The sequence below is a fragment of the Zootoca vivipara genome, chromosome 2, assembly GCF_965207765.1.
Source record: "Zootoca vivipara chromosome 2, rZooViv2.hap1.1, whole genome shotgun sequence".
In the NCBI taxonomy this organism is placed as follows: domain Eukaryota; kingdom Metazoa; phylum Chordata; class Lepidosauria; order Squamata; family Lacertidae; genus Zootoca; species Zootoca vivipara.
In genome coordinates, this window is record NC_142584.1 from 36144374 (window position 1) to 36166387 (window position 22014).

Here is a 22014-nt window from a genome sequence, read left to right on the forward strand (position 1 = left end):
AATTGTTGCTGGACAGAGACTTAACTTCCTCATTCCAATCCTATTGTTCTGCTTTTGTTCCTCCTATTCCTTGACCTAATTACTCTTTTGTTGCAAAGGAGTGGTTCTTCTCCTTGGGGCAAGGCCTGCCTTATCACAATTTATACTCTCCTCAATCTCAGTGAAGATGTACAGTTGATATGATGCATCTTGCCATGTGGTGTAATTTAGCGGTGCTTCTGTGCCTTCAGCCCAAACAGGCCTTAGGGACCCACTACTTAGATTTTCAGCCATATATTTGTATGGTGGTAGTGCTGCTGTTGTGACCCACCATAGAGCAGGCCATGGCCCAGTACTGAGTCCTGACCCACCATTTTTACACTAACATGTAAAAAACCCCATTTCTTTCAAAAGTTTGTATCTTCATGTGTTCTATTCCCTCCATCCTCAAAACTGCATTGAATAAAGAATGCATGGCATGGCCTAAAGCAGGCATCCCCAAACTTCGGCCCTCCAGATGTTTTGGCCTACAACTCCCATGATCCCTAGCTATCAGGACCAGTGGTCGGGGAAGATGGGAATTGTAGTCCAAAACATCTGGAGGGCCGAAGTTTGGGGGTGCCCGGCCTAAAGAATATGCACTGAGTTATTAACAGCAGACTAGGCACAGTCTAGGGGGCACAGATATTTTTTGTAGCTAACGGCGAAAGGCCAGAAATGCCACCATTTCTCGGACAAATTCATGATTGGGCGGTTTTTCAGGCACCTGGCTTGGCCTGGTTGTGGCCTGCAGAGCTGAAATTTCACATCATATTAGGTCAGTTGCTATCCTTTGATTCTGATGAAGCATGATACAAATATTTTGTGGCTACTGAAGCACCACTTAATAACCTGCATTTCAAAGTCAGTTTTACACACACTTTTCAGTCCAGCTCCTATCTGTGCTTCAAGCATTCTTTTTTGGTTTTTTTCTTTTTTTGATCTTTCCGAGTGGAAATTATCTGTTCTGCAAAGTAATGTTGGCTGTCTGTCAATTCAAAATGTGTAGACTGCAGACATCTGTTTTTTTGGGTGACCTTGCACGTGTAACTGGCTGCAACAGCTGCTGCAGTTCTCCGCAGCAGCTGATAGGTGGCGCATTTGGCATTGCAACTGACTATTGGATATTTTGCTCTCAATTATGTTTTTCTTTTTGCTTTCTGAGATATTTTAAAGTTGGATATTTTGGAATCTTAAAATATTTCTAGAGACTACACTGCAAAATCTGTTGCAGTGCATTGCTACTTCTGTGCAGTATTAAGTCCCACTTAACTTATTGGGACTTGAGGTATAAGATAGTAACCTTAGCATATGATTTCCTATATTCTAGCAAACCACCTGCTGATTATTTTTGCAAATTCAGCTATACACTGACACTAGGGAGAAATGAACCACACTCCATTGCTTAGTGCTGCATCTGAGCCAGGGACCATGGTTTATTCTACTCCAGACAAACCATAATGATAAGCCAAGAACAAGCTTCAGTTCCATTGTACAGTAATGCTAAGCCAGGGATGGTGGTTTCTTTTCCCCAAATCTGAGCAGGAGGAATAAAGCATGCATGATTACCTTGGCTCATGGGAGGTAAGCCATGGTTCGTGGTTTACTGTGGTACTCAAAGGCTGTCTCATGTTTGGTAGCTATGACCCATCAGTTAAATTCTAGTGATTTCGGTCTTTCTTTCTTTTTTTCCACCACATTTACACCACATTCTTATGCGTTTCAGATGCAAATCCCGTTGAGTTCAATGCAACTTGCTTCCAGGGATCATGTGTAGTATTGCTGCTTTTGCCTTCTGTACTGACTAATGGGAGGTGGTAGAGTTCAAGAAAGGTGTGAATGGAGGTGGTAGAGTTCAAGAAAGGTGTGAATTGATCCTATCTTGAGAGATAATGTGGTTGATATTCCTTTTTATGTTGACTGAGCTAAAACCTTTAAACAATAGTTTTGAAGGGCTAAAAGAAGGCAGCTGTGAAGTCCATGCTTAACGACATTTCCCATAAGTTGAGCTTACTTCCCCCTCCCTGCAGTCATGTACTCTCATCAGCTAAATGACTACTTGCCTCTCTTCCTACACCCTTATGATATTACTGAACCCGGCCCTTAATTTTTTTCTGCTCCTTTTTCCTAACCTAGCTGTCATCAAAGCACCCCGTCATCATATTAATACTTTAATGACCTGTTGTGTCCCCAGAATTATGACATTGCAGAGTGCATCAGCACATAAGCAGTATTTGGCAGAGTGCCATGGTTTTAATTAGTAGATCCAGCATTTTATTAGTTTACACTCCTCCATTCTCAATCTGGACTTTGCAAATAATGCCATGAAAACTAGACTTCCCCAAGCAAGCTTCTTGGAGCAGGGAACAAACACTATCTTGTAAACCATGTTCTGTTGGCTTAGCCATATTCCTATGGCACATACCCATTTATGTTCTGTGTTTACTTGGAATTTCATTCAAAGACATGCTATATAGTGGACTTTGTTGTCATTTGATGTTAAATCCCAGGGCATAGGATTGGCAGAAGCCATGGCAGATGCTCTCCATTGTGTATGCACTTTGCTTGGGTTCCCTCCACTCCATAAGTGTGTTTTGAAACATTTTGTGAATGAGGAAAGACTGGGAAATACCTTTCTAATGGATAGCAACATGTGAGTTGTGTCTGCTGCTATGGTAGTTCCAGCGACTGAAAGTGAATTACTGGTCCACGGATGTATGCTGACCTAAGGCTAGAGTTATGTAAATAGGAAGGAGTAATTAGGCAGTGGATGCGGGCGGTGCTGCAGGTTAAACCACTGAGCCTAGGGCTTGCCGATCAGAAGGTCAGTGGTTCGAATCCCCGCAACGGGGTGAGCTCTGAGCTCCCGTTGCTCGGTCCCAGCTCCTGCCAACCTAGCAATTCGAAAGCATGTCAAAGTGCAAGTACTGTAGATAAATAGGTACCGCTACAGCGGGAAGGTAAACGGCGTTTCCGTGTGCTGCTCTGGTTCGCCAGAAGCGGCTTTGTCATGCTGGCCACATGACCTGGAAGCTGTATGCCGGCTCCCTTGGCCAATAACGTGAGATGAGCGCTGCAACCCCAGAATCGGTCACGACTGGACCTAATGGTCAGGGGTCCCTTTACCTTTAATTAGGCAGTAGGGATGTGGGTGGCACTGTGGGTTAAACCACTGAGCCTAGGGGTTGCCGATCAGTAGGTTGGTGGTTCGAATCCCCGTGACGGGGTGAGCTCCTGTTGCTCGGTCCCAGCTCCTGCCAACCTTGCAGTTTGAAAGCCCGTCAAAGTGCAAGTAGATAAATAGGTACCGCTTCGGCGGGAAGGTAAACGGCATTTCCGTGCGCTGCTCTGGTTCGCCGGAAACGGCTTAGCCATGCTGGCCACATGACCCGGAAGCTGTACGCCGGCTCCCTCGGCCAGTAACGCGAGATGAGCGCCACAACCCCAGAGTCGTCCGCGACTGGACCTAATGGTCAGGGGTTCCTTTACCTTTAATTAGGCAGCATTTCTATATATGTGGCAAAAAGAGTGTGTCTGATGCTTATGCCACCACCTCCTATAAGCACAAAACCACAAAGTTCACATTGGACTGTGGTGCTGAAAGTGTACTATATAACATCATCCAGGAGATACAGGCCGTCTCATGCTGGAGTCGCCACACTTTCCTGCTGCACTGACCTGTTTCTCACACAGTGCTAAACCATGGCCTAGTGTTATGAGCAAGTCCTACGCAGCAGCTTAATTCTGGCTTGCTATGGTCTATGATGCCACAAGCTATGTCTTGGTGCTATGTGCAATCCTAGCACCCTTTCCCAACTGTGACATGCTTAACACCTGGACCATCACCACCAGGTGCTCACTAAAGCACCAAAGCACAAGAGCAGGCAAAGAGCAAGCCATCATGTATGGGACAAATTGTTAACACGTCCTTTTTTTCTTTTGAAAAAAGAACAAACTATCGCTTAGCCTTATGTGTGAACCAGGCCACTGTGTGATGTGTCTACATGTTACAAAGAACTTGCATTTTCTCTCTGTAACATCTTTTTGCCTGCTTTCCTCACATCAATATGCTACACGTTTTCATGCCCTCATCTTTGGCAACCAGTGATGTATTTTTTGTGTGTGGGTGGGGGCATAATGATGAATCAGGACATGGGGTGATTTGCAATAGAAATTCAACATGGGGCTTGTAAGTGTGTGAGAGAAAAAACAGCTACTTCTCCTAAGAAGAGGACAAAGTAGTGAGTAACTTTCTTTGAAATCTTCTGAGATCAGCTTGAAAGCTATATAGCCAGTGGCACTACCAACTGTGAGGAAAACTAATAAAATTAGAGACAGCCCCCTCCCTCCCTTCCCACTCTGTCTCACTCTCTCATATAAATCTGGAATGGGAACTTTACTAAAGCACTTGAGAATAAACAAAGAAGGTTTGGGGCTGAGGCTCACTCAAAGGTAACCACTATATGCGCACACAAAAATACAGTGCTGCCTCAAATCTTTTTTTTTTTAATGAAAGGAAGGAAAGTTGGGGTCCCTCACTGAGCTTGAATAATCTTTCTTTGCAGCTGTTCATCTAGGATTCCAATCCTCTTACTCATGTTGAAAAGCACTTTACTCCATGAGAGTTTGCTCTGTATATTCAAAGTGCTTTTTAAACTCCAAGCTCCTTAGTTTTCACTGGAAAACTGCTTCCCTGTGCCTTAGCCAAGATCTGCAAACTTAATTTACTGGAATTCAGAAATATAAGCCTCTGTTACCTTCAGGGGTTGTTCTGCATTAGTCCAAGTCAAACTTTAACAAACATTTCCTCTATCTTGATGGGATCTACTTGTTGTAAGGCAGGCCTACCGGTTTATGGGTTTGCTATATTTTAATGTCCGGTAGTGAGTTGAAAACATTTATAAATGCCCACATTTAAAGGCCACTCAAGTTAAGTGAGAACAGTAACCAGCTTATTTCCCAAAGGTTAATGTTTGAGGAATATACCCCTTGGAAAGCAAAAGTGTGGGTGGGTAGGAAAAAGAGATGAAGGATGGATGTGTACAGGTCACACACACACACACACACACACACACCTCAACAGTTGAACATGATGACATTTGGGACAGATTCTGGAAGGGCACAATCCACAACCAGGTGAGGAATGTCACAGAATGCCTGATAAGATACAGAAATCAGGAAGCTGCCTTATATGCATTTGGGCCACTGCCCAAGTATCTCAGCATTGGCCACACTGACTGTAGTAGCTCTCCATGGTTTCAGACCAGGGTTTTCGCCATCTCTACCTGGGGATGTCATGGATTGAACCTGAGACCTCCTGAACGCAACACACTCTGCTGAGCTACAGCTCTTCTCCAAGGACATGCATTGATTTGAATGCAGGGTCTCTCTTGACCCTGTGATCCATACCAATGTATGGTTGGTGTCCTGACTGTAAAAATGAAGCTTCCTTTCTTTTAACTGTGGTTAACCCTGGTGGAGATGTAACTGTGTGTTAATATGCAGAACAGAATGAAAGGAGGAATTCGTTTATGGAAGGAGGGGGGGGGGAAGAGCACACAGCCTGATTCCAAGGTATAAACCATGGTCAGTGGAACAGCAGAAACACATCCCAATATAGCACCAAAACCAAGAAAAGCACAGGGGACTGTGTAAGCTTTGAAACTTCTTTGGGCTAGAATGTATGGTCTGAGTAGGCCTAAGGTGGCAATAAAGTCACTTATACGCCTTGCAATCCTGTCAATTAATAAAAGCTTATTCCCACCCCCCACCTTTCCTCTTAGACACGGCTTCTCTTTCAAATGTCAAGTAGGCATTCGACTGAACCTTGTTTAATGATTCACCCCCACCTACCCTGTTCTTTTGGGCTTAAATTTTGTTGGCAGGAGAGGAGAGGGTGGAAGGATGTGTGAGCAAAAGAGAGTCACTTGCTGTAGCTTATTTGAGGCTGCACAGGCCCCTGGAACCTGCTTTGCAGAGTTTTGCCTGCCAAAAGGCTCATAATGACCTTTTCACAAAAAAGCTACGTTTTCAGAGCCAAAGCAAGGTTACACCCAAAAGCAATGGCTGGGAGGGGGGGGAGAGAGAGAGAGAGAGAGAGAGAGAGAGAGAGAGAGAGAGAGAGAGAGAGAGAGAGAGAGAGAGAGAGAGAGAGAGAGAGAGAGAGAGAGAAGAGAGAGAGAGAGAGAGAGAGAGAGAGAGAGAGAGAGAGAGAGAGAGAGAGAGAGAGAGAGAGAGAGAGAGAAGCCCTCCCGTCCTAACAGTGACACATCCCATTCTGCAGAGGCAAAACAGGTTATTTAAAATTAATAAATGAGCACTTTTTTCATTTTCTAATCCTTCAGACATACATGCATTTTTAAAAAAGGTCAGCAGGTTCTGTGGGTACTTGGAGTAATATGATGCAGATTACTGGAAACATAAGCCTGTACTGTATTCTCACTTTTAGAAGCCCAGTCAATTTTGAGCCAGCGGACACCACACTTGCATCTTTCTCTTGCAGTGCCCTTTAAAAAAACACCCCCAAACTGATTAGGTGAGACATATACAGGTACTTGTCTTAGTACTACAGCCTTTACCAGCCCAGTATCCTGCATAGGTTTTGAACAGTTCCCAAGAATATATCTGCTGTTGATGTCAGGGCACCTGCCTGTATTCAGAATTTAGTATTTGGATCTCATCCCCTTGAAGCTCTGGGATTGTTTCTGGATGAAAGCCCACTGAGTAAGGCTGATTCATGCTTGCGGTTACCCTGAGCAGCAGTATGGCTTGCTACCAAGTTTCACCTGCGGGATGAATAATGCAGCAATTCACAGGCAACTGGCATTACACCACCCCCTCCCCTCCCCCCAAAAAACCCACCCTGAAACTTCAAGCCACCTTAATGAGGAGCAAATGAACTGTGCCTCGCTGGATTTCTCAAAAGCGTGGTCACTTTTGCTGATGTAGTTTGTCCTATAGGAAGGCGTGAGCTTCACAGAGTTAAGTGGCACTTGGGTCTGAGTACAGTACTCACATATGGGATCAAACTGTTGAAGAAGCAGGTTCCTAGCGCTCAATGGCAGAAATTAGTTTAACTGTGTGTGCCTTCCCGAATTCAAGGAACACCAAGCAGAACCACTAGAGGATGGGACTTCTGTGCTTTACATGACTCTTCATCCCATTCCAGGGCTTTAGCAGAAACAGAATAAATATTTTATTTAGGTTGCAGAATTTGGATTACCTTGCATCAGAATTTGGGTTTTTTTGGGCACAGTGTATGTACACAAAAGGCAGGTATCCTAGAGTGAGTTGATATGGCATTCTGAAATGATTACATATGGCAACTTTGGGTTCAAGGGTGACTTCTCTGAAGTTTTGCTGTAGTACAAGAAACAACATTTTTAATATTATTTGAGACCAAAAGAAGGAAAGGAAGGGCTAGATCTCCTCTCTCTCCTCTCTCTTTCTCTCTCCTCTCTCTCTCTCTCTCTCTCTCTCTCTCTCTCTCTCTCTCTCTCTCTCTCTCTCTGTATGGCAAAAGCCTTGAGACTTGGCCCAGGATAACAGCTTTGTGGACTGCGTTTTCCCTTTAAGTCAGCAGTCTCTGTGGCACGTTCCACGCTTCAGCTAAAGCCTTGTCTGCGTATGCAATTCCAGATGTCGCTATAATTTTGCCCAACATTCTGTGAAAAAAGTCTGAAATGAACCAAAATCCATGCCTCCTCCTCCACCACCACACTTCCAGCCTCTTTCAGAAACCGCTCATAAAAGATTGCTTAGGTTATTTTTGAAAGGCTTCCTTAAACTTTGATCTTCTTTCACTAACTTGCTTTCCAAGTTTAACTTTAACCAGCTCCTAGTCATTTAATTCAATTCCACTCCAATCTGGATTCCATATGGGGCTGAGACACTTTCCTGGCAAGGCTCCAGCTTGGGTTAATATATACCAGGGCTTAATTTTATTGTCCTGATAGCAGAGGGCAAGGGAAAGTTATTTTTGTGCTCAGCAAAATAGCAGATAAGAACTTACAAGTATAAAAGGGCAGGAAACTTGTGGTGTGCCCACAAGCCCACCCCCTTCTAACTAAATAGAACAAGATAATTCTAAGATCTTCCATTTTTTTCCATAGCAAACAGGACATACAATGCAGAGTATAGAACAGGCATCCCCAAACTTCGGCCCTCCAGATGTTTTGGACTACAATTCCCATCACCCCTGACCACTGGTCCTGTTAGCTAGGAATCATGGGAGTTGTAGGCCAAAACATCTGGTGGGCTGCAGTTTGGGGATGCCTGGTATAGAAGATTCAAATTTCTGGAAGACAGGTCGGTTGAGCCATGGAGTGATGGTTTTGGGTGTGTTCACAGCACCATCAGTAAAGATGATCTTTCAGTGACTTCTGATGTCAGGGCAAGCTGTAGTACTTCTAAACTGGTGAACTGTACCCTTCTTCTGTGATGGAGGTTTGGGGGGCATCTCTTGCCCCCAAACCTCTCAACCAGGTTGCACTTAGCAGCACGGTCCAAAGGGAGGTCTGTAATCCTGCACAGAGTTTTTGATTGTAGGGAAGTTTTGGGAACCTTTGTATATGCTGCCTCTGTCAGGGATGGGTCAGAGATGGAGGAGGCAGGCCTGGTGTGCAGATGGTGGCTTGTTTAGAGCCACAAAGCCGAGACACGTTTTCAGTTTGAACCCATGTCTCCCTGGTCCAAGGTTTGCCTTCCTGCTTTTCCACATTACACAAAGCATTTCCCCTTAGGAAAGGGGCAAAAGAAACGCGGTCCATTCTTTGGGACACAGACCAAGCCCTGCTGCACATGGAGTTCCGGACTTGAATTTTCTTTGAAAAAAAAACAAAAAAACAGGCTAACCTGTAAATACGTTTAATGAAATACCATAGTCCCAGCGGGCAAAGTCAGTCTAAGGATGCAGGGATCGTTTTATACGGTGAATGTTCAAAATGAGATGAAGTGTTGTTTTTCTTAGCTTTTTTCACCTTTTTATGACAAGCCTTAACAGGAATGAAAGAGAATTTGAGATTAATAAATTTGTCAAATCCAAAAGAACCATTGAGAGCGCTTAAGCCTTGTGAATATATTATGTTTTCTTCAGGCCCCAGTTGTAGTGGCAAACCCCAGGATCCCCACAGTGAAACCTTAAGCTTTCCTCAGGTGTATGTTACTCTGGTTTTTAGTGGATTTGTGCCAGAGACTGGCGGACATTGAACCCGCTCATCGATTCAATCTTACATTTGAGTGTGCTGATATCAAGCTTCTGTATGACTCTGGTCTAATGCTATTACTTGTCCTTTGAAATAGTGAACTTGTTGAAGTGTTAGGGCAGAGTAGGTGCACTTCTCAAGAGTTTTTTTTATGATAGGAGACAAAGGGGCATTTCACAGAAACAGTGAGAGAATCTGGGACCCCTGGGTCACATCAAGAATGGTGTCGGTGGGATGTCCATTTTCTCAGTGTGGCGACATGAGAGAGATCATCTCCTTAGGTAACATGGTGCTCCTCAGATGTTGCCGGACTACAATTCCTATCATCCATGATGGTTGGTCATGCTGGCTGGGCATGATAGGAGCTGGAGCGGTTTGTTTGGAGAGAAGCACTTCAGATTTTTGTAGCACTAGAACTATTCAGGAAGCATCTCTTTCCCCCTCCTATTTTTGCATACTAGAGCTTCGTTTTGTTTTGGAGTTGTGGCTTTTTGGCCCTTGATTGCACCCTACCTAAAACAATTCCCAGCTGTTCATAGTTTTCCCCACCATCTAACATTTCCATTCCAGTCAGATTTGATCATAATTGTTGTCAACCTTGGAGAAAATTGGACTCTCTGAACCCACATATAATTACAGAAGAGCCACTAGTGTTGGAACAGATTTCCTTCCATAATGAATATAATCAAACTTTGACCACCGGTACTCAAACAGCTGCCAATAGTTGAGCAACCAGTTTGCCCTTGTCTCGGTTTTGGATTGAAATAGTCGCTACGTGTTGATTTAAATGGGCGTAAGTTTATGATCTTGCATCCAGCAATGGAAGCGTACATTGCTTTGATTTTTAATGAGGTTAGTACATATGTACCTAGGTGCAGGATCTCTGCCTTAACTTTCTGAAAGTGAACGATAGAACTTTGGAACCACTTACGATTCCTCATTATAAGTTTCCAGTGTGTCTACTCCTCGCTGACATTCCCTATAATTTGCACAGCTTTTTCTTATAAACATTGTGAGAGAAGCTAGTTTGTTTTGTTCAGCAGCTGGATGTTGTTCTCAGTTCTGCAATTATGGCATAGGCAAGTCTATGGGTGGAATGAAGATGGTGACTGGTCAAGAGAAACACAATCTGAAGTTCAGTGTGCCTTTGAAAAACCTTGTTGTTGTCAAATCCCAGAAGAAAACAAAAGTTCTCTTCTGTTGCTTTCATAGCTTTTCATTAATATCAGAAGCTGATTGTTGTTGGAGAGAATAACAGAATTATAGAGTTGGGAGGGGCATCAAATGCCATCTACTCCAACCCTCTATCATTGCAGAAAGCCCACTACTCCAGCATCTCATTCAGACTCTGTTTAAAACATCTGAGAAGGGCTGAATTATATTGTGTCTGTTTGGCAGTCTGATCCACTTTTCATGCCATCAAGAAGTTTGTCCTTAACCGTTTGCAATCTAAATATTCCCCCCCCCCCCTGTAATTCAAACCTATTGGTTCAGATTCCACCCTTTGGAGCACAGGAAAATAAAATCAGCATGTGACAGACTCTTAATCGCCCCTTTTGCAGGCTAAATGTGCCCGACTCCTTCAGCCCTTCATCCTAGAGTAGGCACCCCCAAACATCGGCCCTCCAGATGTTTTGGGACTACAATTCCCATCATCCCTAACCATGGGTCCTGTTATCTAGGGACAATGGGAGTTGTAGTCCCAAAACATCTGGAGGGCCGAGTTTGGGAATGCCTGTCCTAGAGCTTGGGCCAGATCCACACCATACATTTAAAGCACATTATTTCCCCGAAAGAATCCTGGCAACAGTAGTGTCCACCTCATAGAGATATAATCCCCAGCATCCTTAACAAACTGCAGTTCCCAGGATTCTTAGGGGGGTGCCATGTGTGTTGAATGTGGCTTAAATGTAGGGTGTGGATCAGTCTCAAGGCCCTTGACAACCTTTGCTGCTTCCTTAGTTACATTCCATTTTGTTGGTATCTACCCCTTTGGCAGTACCTTGGAGCAAAATGGTTAAAGGTGGTGGTCCCAGGGCAGGTGTTAGCTGTGGGGCTCCAGCAGCTTTCTGAAGGTGCTGGGTCTTAACGCTGGGCATAGAGAAGAAAGTGGGTTTGGTGCATTTTGTTCTTTTTAGGTTAGGTGCATCCTTTGCTGTGTAATCACGAAAGAACCTGTCTTAAAAGAACTGTCACACAAATTACTGGCACCACTCTTCCTTGTGCTAATATTAGGAACACAAAAGCACAATAGTATACATTGCACTTCTCACCCTGGTTGGTATTTGAGGAGCTCTAATGGCAAACCTACCTCCAGGCAGAAGCTGGAGGTGAATGACTGCTGGCAAGAGAGGCTTGGCCATGGGGTAAATATTGCCACGCTTTCAGCAGAAACCAAGAAGTCACTTGGCTAAAGGCACCTGGGCCTACACTGCAGTTTCACAAGGCAAAATGTAAAAATATCTCCACTTTTCCTGTAGAGAAGTAAACAGAGGGCTTTCAGATGCACTAGTTGGCATTGGCAGTGGGGGTCAAGGGGCTGCAAGTGTGGGTAAGGGCTGCTTTAGGTTACTTCAGGTCACGGCACTCCATCAAAGGAATTCCCAGTTGATTTGATAGCAAGCATGCACAATGCCAGCATTATGCCATGGTCTCTTTAGCAGAGCTAGCATCCGGCTTTGGAAATGGAGTGAAATTGCTTTTCTTTCTCCTCTTGCAGATTGGATTATTGGGGAGCATATGTGGTTTTTATTGCTTGCTTGGGATTCTGAGCATTGGGGATATCTAAGCCTCTGCCCAAAGCAGAAAATGCATTAGTAAGGGTGATGCATGTACTTTTTGTTTTCTTAAAATATATTTATATTGCTCAACATGGTGGCGGTGTTGGGGGCAGGCTTTACTTTTCTAAGCATGCAGGAGATTTGCTCATAAAAAGGTCTCTATTCATAAATCTTAGCTGTAAATGATTTCTTCCCATAGCAACGCACAAACTAGGAAGTCAATATAGAAGTGCATAAATGTGCTCCTCGTTAGCATCCTTTCGCCTCATGAGGCGAAGCACAAAGACCCATCATTTTTGATGGTCTATGTTGTTGGACTTTGAATAGCATATCGTAGAGATTCTACATGAGCTTCTTCTCCTACCAACCCCCACCTTAATGCAGACAGCACCTGGTGTGCTGAGAAGATTTTATATAAGGTAACTAGCTGGCCCGGCCACGCGCTGCTATGGCTCATTCCTGTGATTGGCCCCACCCTGTCCCGAGCCGTGACCTTTCCCGCCCCCTCCCCCCCACCCAGGAGAGCCCCCACCTCTACTCGGCCTAGTCTGCAAAGCCGAGCTGAGATGTTGTGGAGAGGGAAGATTTCCTACCTGCAGTACCAGTGTAGCCACCGCTAGAGCCGCTGTTAGAGTGTTGTGCAACCTCTCCTGTGCTCCCAGCATCCCCGGCTGTCTGAGTTTTGTATTCGGAAACAGTGGGTTTCACCTGCTTTACCTGCCGTAGGTGTGACATCTGTCTACGCAAACGATATGCAAACCCTCGGATATTCACATGTGACGTTGTGCCAAATTTCAAGGCAATCGGTCAAGCAGTTGCGGAGAAAGTCATAAAACACAAACACGGACCTTTTACATTTTTATATATAGAGGTAAAGGTTGGGGGAACTTGCTCTTACATGTTTGTTTCAAGTGATCCTAACTGTGGCATTGAGTAGACTCAAGCACTCGCATGTCGCAGAAGAGATTTGCCCCTCCATCTCCACTGCAATAATGACTTCTAGGTGCGTGTTGCTTCAGGTGGTTGCATGACAAGTGCATAAAGGAAGGCACGAATCACTCAGACTTCTTCTAGGCACTTCCTTGTAGCATCTAAATTAAAGCCCCCTTTGTCAAGCTGTGTACAGAAACCCCAAAGTCGTATTCAGTACTGTATGTGCTTTCCCTAGCAATAGTTCCTTGTACTAATCGAGAAATCATTCTTGCATCAAAGAGGGAACAATTTCTCCGTTCAGGCTTATCTTCCTCTCGAAAAAGTCGTGCTTTGTATGTGTAATCCTATTATGTGAAGTACTGAGCTGTATATAAATCATCTGGCTGGAAAAATTGGTTGGATTTGGAGACATAATCCTTCAGGTTGGGTCAGTGCTTCTCTGGGACCTTCTGTGGGGATTTCTATAGCAGAACTGTTCTGCAATATTAGGTTTCTAAGTTGAGGCAAGGAAATGAAGTATTCTAGGCACTAGCTAGCTATGCCGGGGTGAGCACAAGGTAGGTCAGCATCTCTTGGTGGATCTTTGGGTGATTTTCAGTAGACCAGGAAGGGTTTTCTGACTCCCAATTGCTTAACAATAGTTCCCATGCCGAAAACCGTATGTCTGTTGCACAAACCTGGCTCTGCTTGGTGGATCACAGGGGTCTTATGAAAACCAGGTCTGAAGTCTGCCCACCCTCCTGACCAAAACTGTCAAATTTTACTTGTATTGGTCTAGGCAGATGTTCTCTGGGAGTGAACTCTTGATGTAGTGATGCTCTCTTGAGTTCCTTGAAAGTAATAAGCAAACTGGGCTGAACCTTTACTTGGTTATCCAGAGATCCAGTCCCCTCAGGTTAGGAGTGGATGCCAGAATCAAACAAGAGTTTGCATTCAGATAAAACAAGAAACAACCCAAGGTATCCTTTCCACATAAGCTGGCTACTTACCTAGTGGAGAATTCTCCATGGGGAACAGTATCTGTCCAGACTGTAGGATTATGATCCTAAGCACATTTACTGGAATGTGTTATATTCTGCTTCTTAAGTCCAGGGTGGCTAACCTGTAGCTCTCGAGATGTTGCTGGATTACATCTTCCCTCACCCCTGACCATTGGCCATGCTGATGGGAGTTGTACTCCAACAACATATGGCTGGTCACAGGTTAGCCGCTCCTCCTGAATTTCTCAGTTGTTGTGAGTGATTTTCTCTATACTGTAATAACAGAATACTAGCGTGCTAGCTAGCAACTCGCAGGATACAGCAACTCACAGAAGCAGTGGCTGCTTCTACAACTTCACTTGCTGGATTCTAGGAGCTGGCAGTTTGCACATTAACACCTTTCATGTGACTGTAAGAAGGGGGCAGAGTGAGGGGCAACTGATTCACATCTTCTTAATTCCATTGAAATAAGTTGGACTCTTTTCCCAGTCCTAACGAGCCAGTGTGGTGTAGTGGTTAGAGAATCAGACTAGGACCTGGGAGACCAGGGTTCAAATCCCCACTCAGCCATGAAGCTCACTGGGTAATCTTGGGCCAGTCACTGCCTCTCAACCGAACCTACCTCACAGAGTTGTTGTGGGGATTAATTGATGAGAACCATGCACACCACCTTGAGCTCCATGGAGAAAAAAGTGGGATATAAACATAAAATAAAATAGGAGTTTAAGGATGGGATTCCAGGCTACTTGTTTGACTTTTGCTCAAATGGAAAAATATAGTCATTAAATAGCGGGTGGTAGAGGAGGAGGGCAAAGGTTCTGTAATCTTCCAGTGCTTCAGTTCTGTCTTAATCCACCAATGAGCTTAATGTTGGGTCCTTACTACAGTTGGAAGAGGAGGGTTTTCATGTTTATGATGGTTGCAAGTGCCTTGTTGGGATGACAAAGAAGGTCGTGTTCTTCACCCAACCCCCTTCCCAATCTCTGGGCCTCTAGCGGGTAGATTTAATTAGCATGTTGCTAGATAGGGCAGACCTCTGAGAGAAAAGGAATTCCATAACTGAATAGGGTATTATAGAAACATCTGCACTCCTAACAGCACCCACCTTCCCCTGGCAGAAGTAGCTGGCCCCGTACAAAGAGCAGCTACATTCTTGCCTTGATTAGATTAGCAATAGGGTCTCTCTACTGCAGGGGTCAGCAACCCTTTTCAGCCGTGGGCCGGTCCACCGTCCCTCAGAACGTGTGGTGGGCCAGACTATATTTTGAGGGGAAAAAATAATGAATGAATTCCTATGCCCCACAAATGACCCAGAGATGCATTTTAAATCAAAGGACACATTCTACTCATGTAAAAACACACTGATTCCTGGACCGTCTGCAGGCCAGATTGAGAAGGCGAATGGGCCGCACCCGGCCCCTGGGCTTGCCTACCCCTGCAGTAGGGTCTCTCTACTGTTTCCAACCTACACGATTCTTGGGAGCTGTAACAGATCTGCCCTTGAGTCTCCACTTGATCTTCCTGTCCTCAGTAGCTGTCTTACTACAAAAGAATTTCAGAAATAGACTGGAAAGGGAAGTTGCTGAATTGCAACTGATCACCAAGCTTAAAACCATGGAGGGACCTAGTTTGAACAGAGACGTTGGATTCTTATCTCATACATGATAAAGCGATCTTCAGCCATCTCACCCCTTGCTTTTTCATGCAAGACCATTTGCAGTCGTTTACAGTCGTCAACAGCTACCAGTCAGTCAATCACCCATTGCCACCACCCTTCTGAGTGATACCCCTCCCCACCCTTTCTCTACATATAAGCGTCTGGGGACTTCTGTTTCAGTGTATCTGAAGAAGTGTGCATGCACACAAAAGCTCATACCAAAATAAAAAACTTAGTTGGTCTTTAAGGTGCTGCTGGAAGGAATTTTTTTATTTTGTCCTCAGCCACGTATGACACAAGGACCTTTGTTTCCTGGAACATACTTGAATCGGCATTTTCTTAGACCAATGAGGTTTTGGAGCAGACCTACTACAGAAGATTTGTTTATGTGACTTTTTACATGGCACTATTCTAATTTCCAAATTATTTCCCGGTGTGTGTGTTTGATCACAAAGGTCACCAAGTACCTAAGGGATGGTGTTGCACATCTAGGAATTTTAGTGACTTTCTTACTTGTGATCTGGTCCCCATGACCATGATTTGTGCAGAAAAAGGGCCAGGCAAACCTGACATTTATGAATGTGATTTGCTGAGGCTCCCATAACCGTCCTCTGGCACACAGCTGCCATGATTATTATAAAGCAGTTCTGTACTTTGTGGCCGGAGAGAAAACAAGTAGAAAATGACCCCATCCAACAAACCTGGAGGGCCTTTCCAGATCCTGCATTTCCATAGTTTTAAGCCATAGACAAGATCTACAGCATCTTGAATTGCCAGCTTGTCATGATCGAACTTTTCCATCCGTAACTCTTCTCTTTGCACTCCATGCAGTTAGGTATGGGAGTGACTTTGGTTTAAATTCGCAAAGGTGTGCCAAAAAGGTGGCAGGCGTTCAAAACAAAACAAACAAGACTGTAGGCATGGCACTTGATTGGTTTTACACTGTGGCAATTATTAAAGATAACCACCTTCGCCGCTGTAGCACCTGCTTCCTGGATCACCCACCACCCACATTACTTTCCACTTAGATGACAGTTGTGTATGAGAGATGAAATAAACCCCTAGAAAGGTTAGTGATAAGAAAAAATAAGATTATGTTTGCAACCAGATAGCCAAATTAACTCAGAAGCAGGGAAGAACCTGCTGTGAATCTAGTCCTTAAAGCCGGGTGGGTGGGTGGTGTATCCTCAGACCCAGGGGCCTCAACTGTGTCTATCTGGCCCTCTGATCTCTCCCCATACCACCTTCTCTCCTCCGGCCTTGCCTCTCACCACTCCTGCTTCATACCTTCCTTAAGTGTTTTTGCCTGGCTGGAAAATGTCATTGAAGTGTTTAACTTGCCTGAAGGAGGAGTGTGAGTAGAAACTAGCCTCTTGTGTGTAGGTGGATGTGTTGCTCCGCCCATTTTGCCACTGGCCCCACCCACCTTTTATATGTGCAGCATCCATCCATACACACCCCTCAAGAAGGGAAGGTGGGCTTCAGGCTGAAAAACGGCCACATCCACACCACACATGCCAAGCACTCGTATCACTTAAACAGATGTGGTTTTCCTGACATAATCCTGGGACCTGTAGTTTGTTAAGGGCGTTCTTGAAGTGGAGCAAAAGTTCTTGAAATGTATCGTGTGGATATGGCCAAAGGTCCTTCCCCTGCTTGATAGGGCATTATTTCTGCCAAGCTAAAGATGTGGAGCTCCTTGCCTGCTGCTTTCAGTGGTGCATCAAGCATGACCTTTGAGGTTAAAGGTATGTGTGTGTGTGTTTAGTTAAAATCCTTCGGGTTTTGTGGCATTCATGTTCTTGAGATACTGAAATGCCCTTTCTGTTTTTCTCAGCTCCCTGCCGACCTTGCAGTGACACGGAAGTCCTCTTGGCTGTCTGCACTAGTGGCTTCGGTAAGTTTATTTGATTTCTCCATTGCTCTTTCCTTCACCATCACTCTCTCAAACCCCTCTTTCCACACTCCCTCACTGTGACAACCTGCCGGATTTGGCTTGCAGAGAGCTCAGCAAACAGTGAGCAAACTGAAAGCTCCTGATTGCAACAAACAAGGGAGTCCTTTTCTTCCCATTCCTTGGTAAACAAAGTGTGTCCAGGAGCACAAAGGGGAAAAGGGAGGAAAGGGCTTTTATGGGTTTTAGCGCCGAAGAGCTTCAATTAAAGTCATTGTATTTGGCTAGCTCTTTTCTGTGCTGGACAAAGAGGGACAGGCGGCAATAATAGAGGTAGAAGTTCAAAGGTTTTTAGGGGAAAGCATTAGGAATTGCCCTCTTGATGTTCCTAAATGGAAGCTTAACAAAAGCCCAAATACTCAAATGCCTGTTTTCATAAAAATGTGGGTTGTGATTTTTTTTTGGGGGGGGGAGGTAGAAAAGAATGGATGAGTTTTACATATTATCCCTTTATGATGTGGATGGAGTAGGGCCCTTTTCTACACCATAGGCCTTTTTGTCCCTATTGAGGCCAGCCCACAATGTGCTTTAAGAATAGCAGAATATGAGATGGGGCAGTCTGTGTCAGGATGGAATAGGATAATGCTGTGGTGGTCAGGGAGCGTTGCACCTAGCCAGGTCACTATTGCCCATATGACTGGAGTGTTAGGACTTGCCGATCAGAAGGTTGGCGGTTCGAATCCCTGTGACTGGGTCAGCTCCCATTGCTCGGTACCTGCTCCTGCCAACCTAGCAGTTCAAAAGCACATCAAAGTGCAAGTAGATAAATAGGTAGCACTCCGGTGGGAAGGTAAATGGCCATGCGCTGCTCTGGTTCACCAGAAGTGGCTTAGTCATGCTGGCCACATGACCTGGAAGCTGTACGCCGGCTCCCTTGGCCAGTAAAGCGTGATGAGTGCTGCAACCCAAAGTTGTCTGCGACTGGACCTAATGGTCAGGGGTCCCTTTACCTTTATGGGTAGTGTTGTGCCTAGCCATGTCACTATTGCAGTTTAATTTGGCCCATACAACTGGAGTGTTTTATAATCTTGGGACCAGTTCCCTTTCACCTTTCAGTACGCTGGAAGTCCACGATGGGCGGTGAAACTAGATTTGAAAAACTGAAAGTTCAACAGTTCCAATTCAGAGAACTGTCTGTGAGCTGTGAACCACTGAGAATACAGATCTCTTTCATGTGTGTATCCACTGAAACTGTGCCATATAGACTCATTCGTGGATATTAAATGCTGTGGCGTACATGGCTCTGATCAGTTTTGTTAGAAGAGCATGCCAGAATATGTAAGCTTGATTGCTTTATTTTGCTCTAAATATATTTTGCCTGAGAGAGTCTGATAGTTACTATTTGGGGTTTGAAAATTTCCAACACCCTGAGTTCAACCACTACAAGGTATCCTCTTTCTGTCCAACCTCCCCCAATGGTCTGCACACAATGATCTTATGCCCCCCTTAGTGTCTGATGTCTCAGAGACTAATGTGTTTCAAAGTAAAGTAAAGGTGAAGGACCCCTAACAGTTAAGTCCAGTCGCAAATGACTCTGGGGTTGCGGTGCTCATCTCGCTTCACTGGCCGAGGGAGCCGGCGTTTGTCCGCAGACAGTTTGTCCGGGTCATGTGGCCAGCATGACTAAGCTGCTTCTGGCAAACCAGAGCAGCACACGGAAATGCCGTTTACCTTCCCGCCAGAGTGGTACCTATTTATCTACTTGCACTTTGACGTGCTTTCGAACTGCTGGGTTGGCAGAAGCTGGGACTGAACAACGGGAGCTCACCCCGTCGTGGGGATTCGAACCGCCGACCTTCCAATTGGCAAGCCCTAGGCTCAGTGGTTTAGATCACAGCACCACCATGTGTTCTACCTTGCTTATTTCAAATGGTGGTATGTCTGATGTGTTGGGGAGGGGGCTTTTCTTCATCCTGCTGAATGGGACCCTAGACCTTTGCCCTACCCTGATGCCGCCACTGAAAAAGATAAGTGGCTTTGCCCGACATGACTTGTGAGGTAGCTGTTTTCCACCTAATGATCGTTAGAGAGCATTAAAGCAATTTTCCCACGCTTGGAATTTAAAGGAAATGTTGTAATGAAACAGCTGGGCATGTTAGATCTTGGACATGTGCTGCAGATATAAATACAGTGAACAGAATGGGCAATATTCTGACTGGGGGCGTGAGGGTGCAGCATCCAGGAATTGCAGTGGGATTGATCTAGGTTAGCCATGGTGGAAAATGCTGCCCAGACAGGTGGCATCTTGCTGCAAGTGTTTCTCCCTGGCAGTGTGCCAGAGAATTCAATGTAAATGTTCCTGGGCCATTAATAGAATGCAACTGAAATGTCCTTCTCTCTGTGTGTCTATTGAATAACCTTAACCATGCAAACTCTATTTGGTGGTACTTTCTGTAGGAGGAATTTTGAGTATGATATAACACTTGGTTGTAAGTAACATCTTCAAAAAAAGACAAATCAGGCTGCCTGTTGTAAATTTAGCATTTAAAAAGCTACTCTTGCAGATGTTATGATTTCAGTGCAGGAATATACACTGCGGCTGAGAAATACTCTAAAGCAGGGTTGCCCATACTTGGGTCTCCAGCTGTTTTTGGACTACAACTCCCATCATCCCTAGCTAGTGGTCAGGGATAATGGGAATTGTAGTCCAAAAGCAGCTGGAGACCCACGTTTGGGGAGCTCTGCTCTAAAGGAAATGTGTTTTGAGGGCAACATCGCTTGAATTGTACCTCACTTTCTGGTGGTGCCACTGTCCATTGTCTTCAAGGGATCAGTTGCCCCAATTATAATCCTTATACAGGACCCAACTGATATTAAGCGGAATGTTAGGTGAATATATTTGCATGTATAAACCCTCAACCTCATTATGTGTGTAAATATTTCTCCCCAGTTGTCAGAGGAACCATCCAAAATGTAATCAATGAGGAGGAACAGCAAGATTCCATCATTGACGTGAGTGTGAACAGAATCTACAGGCAGAAGACCAAGATCTTCAAGCCCGCAGAGGAGAGTGGGAGGTGGCGAGGACAGATCAAGACCCTGCTGCAATGTGGGGTGAAACCAGGAGAAGGAGACTTCCTCTTCATGGGCCACATGCACTTTGGGGAGGCCAGGTTAGGCTGTGCCCCTCGCTTCAAAGACTTCCAAAGGATGTACAAAGAGGCCACGGACAAAGGGCTGAATCCATGTGAAATTGGCCCAGACTGAAAATGGCATTTCTGAACCCTTGGGGCTCGGCCAAAACTAATTCTTAGTTGCTGCAGATGCGCTGATCTAAATGGAACTAATAACTTGGAGTGGAACAATCTGACTTTGTTCTCCTTTTTGGAGGTCCTTAAGAGGTGATTGGAGGAGCATCTATCAGGGAGGGTCCAAGTCTAGTGACTCCTGCTGAAGAAGGAGGCTGGAGTCCATGACCCTTGAGGTACCATATAACTGTTATGATCTTATGAAATACAAGAACCACAGAAGCCTATCCTTGAGGCCAATGGCACTGTTACACGAATGGAGGTACGAACCAAACGATTCAAGGCTGGACTGCAATCCCACATCTTGTCCACGTGAACTAAATTATTTTACTTTTTTTTGTAACTTCCTTAGGAAAATGACGAAAGAGGAAATGTGTCACAATCTCCATGTCTTAAAAATACCAGTCGGCTGAGGGCCCTTTGTATCTTTGTAATACTAATGTTTTAAAATGTGTTAAGCAGATGTAGCATTGTTGCATGGCAGAAGAGGATGACAGCATGGTAGAAGCCGGTGAAACCATCTTAACGTGGATGCTTTGTAAAAAGCTTGGTGTACAATAATTGAAATTGTTTCTTATGAGAGAAATTTATGAAACCAAACACTTTCTTTCCTTTTTAAAAAAATCAAAAGAATGTACAATTGCCACCTGCAATTTTTGCTCAGGCTGGTGAGTTGTTTCCAGAGAAATAAAAAGTTCCTGGATTTGAGCCAGTGTTATTGTGACTTCCATACATTCTTCCCTTCCCTGCTTTAAAATTTTCATGGTTCAGGATGCAAAGGTGCTCTTCTGTATCAGAGAGGTGACAGAAATACTACTTAACCCTCATGCTTCCCTTGTTTCATGTTCACACATGTGCCAGATGTCTGCACTGAATTCTGTCTGGGTACAAGTTACGGTGTCAGTCTTGAAATGTAGCACCCTGTCCCACTCGGCAAACTAAGGATGCTGTTTCCTTACCTTCCATATAACATTCCCAAGATTTGCCAAGAATGCCACCTTAATTATGACAGCCCTGCAGAGACTCTAATACTCAAAGACCTATAGAAGAGATTTGGCAAGTGTCCCACCCTAAACAGAACTTGCATTTTGTTGGAGAACTCATGAATGTATTTCAGAAGCATTGTTGGGGACAGCTTACAGATAGGGTTCATTGTTGTAGAGAACAGCCTAAATTGCTATATGTGTCCAATGACATTTTTATTAATTCTACCTGAGTTTCCAGAGTAGATTAGGGATGTA

General features: G+C 44.6%; 1 protein-coding gene across 1 annotated transcript in view; it reads left to right on the forward strand.

Moving 5' to 3' along the window:
- Window positions 1–21481, forward strand: part of METRNL (meteorin like, glial cell differentiation regulator) — a 29925-nt gene extending 8444 nt beyond the window's left edge. Inside the window, exons 3-4 of the mRNA XM_035104659.3 lie at window positions 17409–17468; window positions 20416–21481. Coding sequence (XP_034960550.1) covers window positions 17409–17468; window positions 20416–20732 — 377 coding nt within the window. The 3' untranslated portion in view covers window positions 20733–21481. The remainder of the gene's footprint in view (window positions 1–17408; window positions 17469–20415) is intronic.
- The last annotated feature ends 533 nt before the right edge of the window (window positions 21482–22014 follow it).